General features: G+C 51.8%; 3 protein-coding genes across 3 annotated transcripts; 1 reads left to right on the forward strand and 2 right to left on the reverse strand.

Annotated features, from left to right (window-relative positions):
- Positions 1 to 44: 44 nt before the first annotated feature.
- BDZ83DRAFT_595905 (uncharacterized protein) lies at positions 45 to 898 on the reverse strand (the record flags this gene model as incomplete). Its single annotated transcript, XM_060506830.1, has 3 exons — positions 45 to 297; positions 364 to 484; positions 541 to 898. Coding segments are annotated over 3 exons (732 nt in total), but the record flags the coding sequence as incomplete, so codon positions are not given.
- Positions 899 to 1,889: 991 nt separating this feature from the next.
- Positions 1,890 to 2,408, forward strand: BDZ83DRAFT_595903 (low affinity copper transporter; the record flags this gene model as incomplete). The annotated part of the gene is made up of 2 exons (XM_060506829.1): positions 1,890 to 2,236; positions 2,291 to 2,408. 2 exons carry the CDS (start codon positions 1,890 to 1,892, stop codon positions 2,406 to 2,408), a joined length of 465 nt encoding a protein of 154 aa, XP_060357055.1.
- Positions 2,409 to 2,536: 128 nt separating this feature from the next.
- On the reverse strand, positions 2,537 to 6,500 carry BDZ83DRAFT_595907 (uncharacterized protein; the record flags this gene model as incomplete). Its single annotated transcript, XM_060506831.1, has 5 exons — positions 2,537 to 3,210; positions 3,278 to 4,397; positions 4,872 to 5,294; positions 5,457 to 5,516; positions 5,946 to 6,500. 5 exons carry the CDS (start codon positions 6,498 to 6,500, stop codon positions 2,537 to 2,539), a joined length of 2,832 nt encoding a protein of 943 aa, XP_060357056.1.
- Between the last annotated feature and the right edge of the window lie 2,662 nt (positions 6,501 to 9,162).

Consider the following 9,162-nt stretch of genomic DNA (forward strand, 5'->3'; position numbering starts at 1 on the left):
TCTACGTCCAAATTCTGGGGGACAATGAAGAACATGTTGACATACCGGACCCAACGAATAGACATGAAGGTCAACCATGCTTGAGCTAGGATAGCAATGACGCCTGTAACCCATATGCCTCCATCATTCCACTGCTTGACGATGTCGCCTTTCCAGATGTGGAAAACGATGAAGGGAAACGTATGGACCAGTGCTAGTACAAACATAGCCCATGCCACCCAGTTATGCCAGATATTGAGTTTCTCGTGGGATATACCGGTCAGGGCTGAGATCGGGTTCGCCTTCGCGCCTAAAATGCTATACACACTGGGTTAGAAAAGCAAAGAACAAGATCTTAAGGGACTTCTTGAATTAGGTACTCACAAAAGAAATGGCATACATGCCAAAGCCATGTAGCCTGCACGAGTGGCAATCGGCGGTGAGTTTCCGAAGCTCAGTTGTTTCGTGTTAGGCCAGTAGTATGGCTGTGGGCCAAGTGTCATGGCTGGGAGAGGATCAGTCGTTGATTTCATAGGGCCTCATACGAGAAGATAGCAGTACCTAAGAAGAACACAGCACCTGCAGCGCCAACCAGGTATGTGCCTAGAGGCTGCGAGTTCCAGAAACCAAGCCGCCAGCTCTTGTAGGACAAGAGACGGCCTGATGACAATATCCTTAGCCATAACGTGTTGCCTCTCCACGATGTTGGAGCGTATGTCGAGGCAAAGCTCGCAATAACTGCGAGCAATATTGCCGTTACGAAGAAAGCAACAGTAGGTAGTCCGTATCGATGATCAGCCTCGTACCAAAACACCCAGTCACTAGTCTTGAAAGCACATTGCTCTGGTGTCATAGAGCAAGCTCCAGCATCGCGGCTAGAGTGCAGCATGACCGGTTGGCTCAGCCATGGTAGAGACATGATGGCGTTAGGCTTCAATTGACCAAGTAGAAGTCTAGAGGCGAAATTCTGCCCAAAGTCGAGGGCGAGGAAGAGTTTACAATGGAAATGTCAAAAACATCGCACTTGGCGGAACGCTGGCAGTCACCTCGGTTGTGGATCAAGTGACGCTGAAGTAGATTTTGCGTATCTTGGCAGATACGCCAATAACATATCATTAATTGCTCATCGCGGAATGTACTGCCGTGATCTTGAAGGCTATCAGGGTATAAAACTGGTTGCCACGTACGCTTGAGCGCGTTATTTCCATTCGTGAAGTCGGGAATCCTGCGCTGCAACTACTAGGGTTTTGAGCACATTTGAGCTCGTTAAGTCTCCCCATCCGGAATATAAGCACCACCCATGCCACATTGCGGTTCTAATGTCACACTAGACAACCAACAGATGCGACGGCAACTCGATCTAGGGTTTGCAATTGGCTAAGCTTTGTGTTTTGGCAGATTTACACGTGGAGAATGGAGTCAATTTGCGCGTTTCGGGACCCTCTTTTCCCACATTGTTTCCGACGACACGGACGTCAGATGCCGTGCCACCCGGGATGGAGGGAGAAACTTGCTCATAGTAATGCTCGTGCCGATCTTCCTCTTCACGGTATCACCGGAATCTTGTGGATGAGAGAAAGTGTCTTCTTTGATAAATCATATCATGCCGCCATCAACATTAACGATGCCATGAGTTTCGTCTATCAACGACGAAGCACTGCTATGCACCCGATCGCCTCGACTCTGCGAATCTATACCTAAACCAACCGACTGTATCGATAAACGGCTTCCTCCTATAGAGGATTCAGACTCTACATCACTCGAGAGCATCCTCCGAATCGAAAATTGCTCCAAAGCCAACCGACATGGATATGAACATGGCAACAAGCACAGCCATGGCGATGGCAACATCGACTAGTGCTGCCTCCGGCGACATGTCGAGCATGTCAATGTCAATGTCTGAAATGGCCATGACATTCTTCGAAGCCTTCCAAACACCTCTCTACTCGGACGCATGGACACCGACAAGTCCCGGACAATACGCGGGAACCTGCATCTTTCTCATCGTGCTGGGCTCAATCTTACGCCTCCTACTTGCTCTGAAACCAGTACTCGAAGACCGATTCTGGAGAAACTACCCAGCTTACGAATCGGACAAGCAAGCCTTAGCGAGTCACCATGCAGAGAGTATTGAGCCTGGGCAGGCCGGCTCGGTCATCCGCAGAGATATTGTGGGACGATGGAAAGGGTGGCGGGCTGGTGCTGCTGCTGCAAGGGCAACTTATGAAGTCATCGTGGGAGGAATTGGATATCTCTTGTGAGCCACACCTTCGAACTTACATGCTTTAAATCTGGCTAACAATTTTCCCAGGATGCTTGCGGTCATGACGATGAATGTTGGCTACTTTCTCTCTGTGCTCAGTGGTGTTTGGCTTGGAACATTCCTGCTCGGCGGACTTGCTGGCGGCAGTCCGACGATCCACTGCTAGAGCAGAAAGAAATGCGATGAATGATAGCGATGAAGTTGTGCCAAGTCGAAGCTTGGCTATTGAAAATTTGCAGATTGATTAGTTATGATGAACTAAGGTTCTAAAATCTCTTCTTGGGGCAAGCATTGTCACACCCAACCCCTTTCTTCGTGACAGGTATCCTGTTTTGGGGCAGGATCCCCTTCGGGACTGATCGCAACTCGAGCGCGATATGGGGAAGCCTCTTGCCTGCATTCACCGCTATCATCGTGCGATGGAAGCCAATTCGCCCCGGTATACACAGTGTCTTCGACACTCTCCACCGACTCAACGCCCATTCGCCTTCCAGGTCTTCCAGTCAGAGCGCCGTAAAAGTATCTGCGTCCCAGCTCCCCAACTTTCTTCTTTCTTTCCAACGAAGATAGATGTGAAAGACCTCCAAAGTCATCCAGCATTCGGCTTTCGTTGACGTAATACATCGCCCCAGCAATGCTCCGCGGGTCGACTGGCATTTCGGGCCATTTGATGAATAGACTTGCCCCCACAGCCACGATCATCAGCACTAAGATCGTCAAACTAATAATAGAGCAGACATTGTGCGAGTTGAGTGTCTGAGTTAGGTTGTACGGCACATTGGCCAAAAGCATCGGAAGGAATTCAGCTATTATGGACATGAAAGCTGCCAGCATCAGCACTATGTCGCCGTTGATAATCGCGGCGTAGATGCCGTAGAATCCGTTCGTAGGGCGTGTCAAAAGGATAGAAGATTCTGGTCGTTGCGAACGTCGGCGCATGTGATAGTACGGACTGACAATAGCGACACCTGGGCTTTGTGTTAGTCGAGCTCCTCAATCTAGGCCGAATTTGCCTTCGAGGTTACAAGTACTTACTGATGAAAATAGATTCCCAGCAAAAAATGATAATCACGCCCAGTGCAGCAAGAAAGAAACGGAGCCCAAATGTTTGGCTGTCCATGAAGTCTTTGAAGGAAGTACGAAGACCAAGTGTAACATGATAATAAAGTATGATGATGAACAAGGCAAGAAGGAAAGAGATGAACACAATGCGCCACCAGTACGTAAGCGCGATGAAAGGGTTTGTTGTCCTGGCATTGGTCGCAGTGTTGTGCGGATGTTTGATGATATCTGAATCGTCATTGACCGATAGCGCTCCTGATCCTGCCGATTGCAAGTTGTCGGCCGATTCGTCATAGTAGATGATGCCGTATTCATCTCGACCGTGCCTATTTTCGAAGAAGCCCAGCATGTAGTTCTTATCTGCCATCGTTCTTTCGGTAGCTTTGAAGTTTACGTGATGTGGCCGAATTTCTGCATTCAGGGAAAGTGACGATATACCCCCGATGCTCCAAGGATTCGCGTGAAGTCCGGTCTTCCAGCTGCGGAGAAGATAGAGAAGAACCAGCAAGAGAGCGACGATAAGAATGAGCAACGCTATCAAGATGTAGGCTGATTTTGGGGAGACGCCGAGTTGAATGCCGCAGCCATCGATGGCAGTGATTTTGCATTTGCCGTGTAATTTCATCCCAATCGCCTCAGTTGCCAAGGGTGCCAGGAGAGACGATGACCATACAATCAATGTCGTGATGAAAGGGACTGGATGGCCTTGCCTAAGAACCTTGAAAGGAGCCAAGAAGCCGTTCCAGCCTTCGAATTGGATCGTCATGCTATTTTTACCAAGCGCACCCCCTTCTTGGGATAATGCGTGGAAAGGCTGGTATAACTTCGCGTTCAGATCGATGATTCGGAGAGGAATTGCAATCATGACTGCCAGAATCACCGGAAGAAACTTGCCGAGGAAGTAATCGCCATCGGTGAAGGTGAACTTCTCGACTTCGGTGATGACGGTATCGGGTTTGCTCGTCGACGCTGGCAGGGAAACAGATGTGAATACCGCCGTGGAGGGGCCAATAGTTGATATTCGTGTACTAGGCTTCGGAGTAGATGTGATCGTACTGAGCTTGCCTGATATCGAAGTGATGAATGTGGTAGGCTCGGGTGTTGATATGATCGTGCTCAGAGAGCCTCCAATTGTCGTGATCACCGTGAACAACAGAGGCATGCTTTCACTAGGAGTTGTGACCAACGCGATTGTGGTTGGCGTTCCTTCGATTACTGAGGTAAACTCTCTCTGGGCCGGGGTTCTTGTTATCAAAGTCTCCTTGCCATCGATGGTTGTCCTGATAGTGTATGGAGCGTCGGTGGTTGTGAAGACGCCAGTACTGCCGCGGACTTGGGAGACAAGTGTCAGAGACACCGGCTTGAAGCCTACAGCGTTTGCAGACTGAACCAGCACCACCGTAGGCTTTCCAGCAATGGTGGTCCGGACAGCAGCTAGGCCTACATCTAGAGACGGAGTGACAGTGACTACCATTTGCGTCTCTTTGCCGCCTATCCTCGTCACTATCGTCTCTGCAGGTGGTGTATAAACGGCGGTGAAAAGACCTCCAGCATTGGTCACGAAAACCTGAGGTTTCCCCGTTTTCACGACTGTCACAACCTTCCCGTCGAACACACTGGTGATGAGTTGTGTGACTGGGTTAGGCTGTTCACTCTGCTGGTCTCGTGACCCTCCGGGGATGGTAACAACTCTGGTGATTTCGGTTGTCCCTACGGATACGTATACCACCCCCGCCGCAGTCGAGGTAGCGACGCTCGCAATGGTCGTCGGTACGGCGGAAACAACAATTGAGCTGTAGGTGCTGACCCTTGCCGGCGATGTAAACTGGGCCGTTGAGGTTATGGTCGCCTCTCCAACTTCACTGGTGACTTCGACGACAGTCGAGGCCGGTACAGCGGAGGTTGAAGTTGTCACACGACCCACAGTCTTGGTTGTCGTCTGGTAGTAGGTCGTTTCGTTGTCGCTGATAACATCTGTTCGGGTGGTTTGCTCAGGTATCGTCGTAGTAATAACCACGTTGCTACTCGCTAAGGTTCTCGTGATTGACTTTTGCGTTGCGGTTGTGATGACTCGTGTATACGTAGTCTCGCCAGTACTTCCGGGAATGGTTGTCTCAAGAGCCGTCGTAAAGGTCGAAAAAGCACTGCTCACGATAGATGTTGTGTACTGGAAAGTGGATCCAGGTCTCGTGAATGTGGAAGTGAACTCAGACTTGATGATGGATAGCACCTTATCGTTTCCGATGGGCTCCGGAGATGATGAGCTGGAAGATGATAAGACACTAGTGGCAGGAGCTTTCCGCTGGTTCGAACCGTCGGAAGAGGAAATGGAGCTGGCTTCCTTGCTGTTTTTTGTCGAATCCGTTGTGCCTTTGATCTTGTCTGAACTTAATAGTTTCGTTGTTGTTGACGGAGGTGAATGAGTAGAGTCACTTCCTTCGCTCTGAATGCCATTAGATCTCGAGGTGCTTGATGATGATGATGGTGTTGCCACTGGATTTGAATTAAGTGTAGCAGGAGTTGTCGCGGTAGAAAGGTGGTCAGGTGACGCAGATGAGGGCGGTCTGGAGGCGGTCCGACTCTGGGCCTCACTTGCTGATGTCAAGGGGGTAGTTGCGACTTGTGGCTTCTCTTGTCGAACAGTAGAAGATTGGTCTTGCTGCGTTGATATTCCGGAAGCCGCACTGGAAGCTCTTCCCGACGATGATATGGTCACAGTAGCCGCTGTAGTTGACTCCGAAGCAGGAGATCGCCCAGGTCCAGAGGTCGTCGGGAGATCGGCATTACTAATTTGGCCTATCGTCGACTGCTGCCTCTCAGAAGACAGACCAGATTCTGAAGATGATGAGGCCTGCGCTGTAAGACTTGGGCTTGACGACTTCTCATTGATAGAGCTTGGCTCCTGCCGTGAACCTAAGTATTGGCGCGGCTCAATGATTGCGGTGCTGTCTGAGTTTGGCATCGTATTGCGGGCATAGATCACCAACCCCACAAAGACGGAGAGGACGAGAACCATGCATACGATGAAAGGCCATTGCAATGGTTTGGGTCGATAGTCTGGTCGCGTCGGTATTGGGGACGAGTGTTTCTTTTCGTCCAGCTCATTATGGTACTCGTCAATGTCCTCGGTAGCTTGCAGATTATACCGCGCTTGCGATTCGGAGGCCGGCTGTATCGCTGATGGGGGGTGATGCATGTTGGCTACTCGCCTGTATCACGGCATGCTTAATCGTTGAACACCTGCGGATTCGAAATGTTGTTTCCCGCTGGGTGATATTCAGATTCAGACCAGAACGAGACGTCACAGATTGTCCACATGCAGCTTTCGACAAATTCAGAAGAGGCCTGACGAGGGAAATAGAGTTCACCGAGCCATGAACCCGCCCTTGGGCAAGCTGAAGAAAGTCCTTCGTCCATGGGTCACACACGCCAAAGCAAAGCCACCATCTTGTTGTGGTGGCTTTGAGACAACCAAACACAGCTGTAGTAGCTCAGCTCCGCGAGTGGTTCGTTGTCTTCCAGGCGCACTACTGTACCAGCCTCATCGAGGGCCAGGGAGGCCGCTTGACCGCTTGCAGTCTGCATCAACAGCATTTAATGGTCGAAGGTTGGAGCCAATGACCATGTGTGGTAGTCCGAAAAGGCGCTGGCTACCCTGAGCTGGAGTCCGGTGCTAGTCAGATTCCGGTTTGGTAAGTACCGGTAGATAGATGCGGGCTGAGCCATGGAATTTTTGGTTGAGAAGGCTGATTCGCTCCAACGTAAGGGAGCACGAAGGACCCAAAACATGGCTTTTCTTTCTCTGCGATATTTTTCCATTTCTCCCGCACGCCGAGAATGCCTTGATGCGTTTGGCAACATTATGTAAAGAGGTGTTTAATGCACGAAACGTGGTTAAACAACGATAATCATGCTTTCACTTACAGAGCTTACAGCCGTAGGTAGTTACTTATCGAGGGACCGTTCAAGGTACGTTGCACGCGGCGTTCGCTCAATGGGTCGGAAGTCAAAAAGCACCCAGGTTGGCTCAGACACGCCGGAGTGAAGAGTGTGGCTGGGTTGTTGTTGTTGTTGTTGTTGTATTTAACGCCGTGGCGGCCGGGCTAGAGCCCTTACCGCAGACCTCCCGAAGGGTATATGGCGTGGAGGGCCGTGAGCCAAGGCTACCTACTCTACAGTACGTCGTCTCTTTACATCGTCCTCCAAATCATGCCTTGTGGCCACTACGCGTTCTGTCTGTCCCCGGTTCCCGCTGGTGCCCCAGTTTCATTCTTTCCCAAATCGTCCCTTGGAATCGGGAGGTTCTTTGTAGTCCGCACTCACATCTACCTAGGTGTGGATGCTGCTACCGCAGACAGATCTTCTGGAAGAAGTCCGTCACGCGGAGAAAGGCCTCGAAGCCTCGTGGGTCGGTGATTAATCTCTTGAAGTAGGCCTCGAGAGATCCCATAGGACCTATGGGCTCGGGCATACTGCGAGAGTGGAGGGTCGGCCACCGTTGCCTCCTCGCCAGCGTTAGTCGACAGTAGACCAGGTGGTCCACGTCTTTCGCCTCTCCACAAGAGCACATCATTAGAGCGTCGTCGTGGTTGAAACGTCGGTGATATTGCTCGAAGTCCCCGTGACCCGATCGTGCCGCCAGCAGGTGATGTAACGTAGCCCGCGGCAAGGCCAGTTCAGGAGGGCTGGACAGAGCTGCCTCAAGCCCCAAGTCCGCGTACCGCGGCCTTCGCTCTTTATACCACCATCTCCTGTGCTGGCTTTGTAATTTTTCCCTTGCAAGCCGCTTGATGCCCGCTAGTGTTGCCATTTGACCCATCCGCGCCGGCAGTGTCGTTCCTTCTTTGGCCAGCCGGTCCGCGGCCTCGTTTCCTTCGATGCCCTGGTGTCCCGGGGACCAGTGCGTCCGTATATCAAATATCCTGGCCGCTTCTTGGATTTCGAGGAACGCGTCTTGTGACGAGTCCGGCGCCTTGCCGCGGATGCCTTGTATAACGCTGGTGTTGTCGATACATATGTGGATTGGATGACCGCGATTGGTGAGCAGAGCCCTTCTGAGGCCGGTTCGCGCCCCTTCGACCTCGGCGTCGAACACTTCTGCTAGTCCGAGTCGGCCGCACCCTTGCGCTATGCGTTTGGAGTCTCGGTAGATGACGAAGCCGTACCCCACGGCTCCGTTCGTCGCCCTGGAGCCGTCCGAGAAGACGATCATATGGCTTTCCGGTACTGTCTTTAGCCAGCGCTCGAAAGCTTTCGCAGCCTCTTCTTTGCATTGAACTACTATCTGATCCTGTGAGCTTGGCAGGTACTGTGATTGGAGGAACGTTGGTCTTCCGCATCTTGGCAGAAGTTCAGCCGTCCGTTGTAGTCTCGTCTGTTGCTGTCCCTGCTGGGAGAGCCGCGCGACTAGCGGGTGTCGGCGATCAATCCTCTGTAGTCGGACTGCGGCCCGTAAACGGACGCCTTCTAAGGCGACTTTGGCTGACGGTAAGCCGGCGTCTCGGAGGAGGCTACTGGTTGGCGTTGTCCTCCAGACAGGTAGAACGATCCTTGCTGCCGCTGTAATGACGCTGTCGATCTTCTGCACGAGCCCCTTCTGGCCTGTGTTGACGGGTCTTCCTTGGAAAGGCGGACTCGTGTCTGTCTCCGCTTGGCGTCTCGAAGCCGGCTTCGTGATACCTGCGTACCATGTTTCGGCGCCGAAGAGCGCGATCGGCAGTACGTAGGAGACGACGGCTTTTCGCACGGCGGCCGCTGGCAGTCCTCTCTTTGTGTTTGTAAGCTGCCTCAGGTGTTGAGCTGCCTTCTTTGCCGCAGCTACTCTTGTGTCGACGTGGTGCCGGAAGGACAGTCTCTTG

This window comes from Colletotrichum acutatum (genome assembly GCF_030867785.1).
Source record: "Colletotrichum acutatum strain CBS 112980 chromosome Unknown BDZ83scaffold_339, whole genome shotgun sequence".
Taxonomy (NCBI): Eukaryota; Fungi; Ascomycota; class Sordariomycetes; order Glomerellales; family Glomerellaceae; genus Colletotrichum; species Colletotrichum acutatum.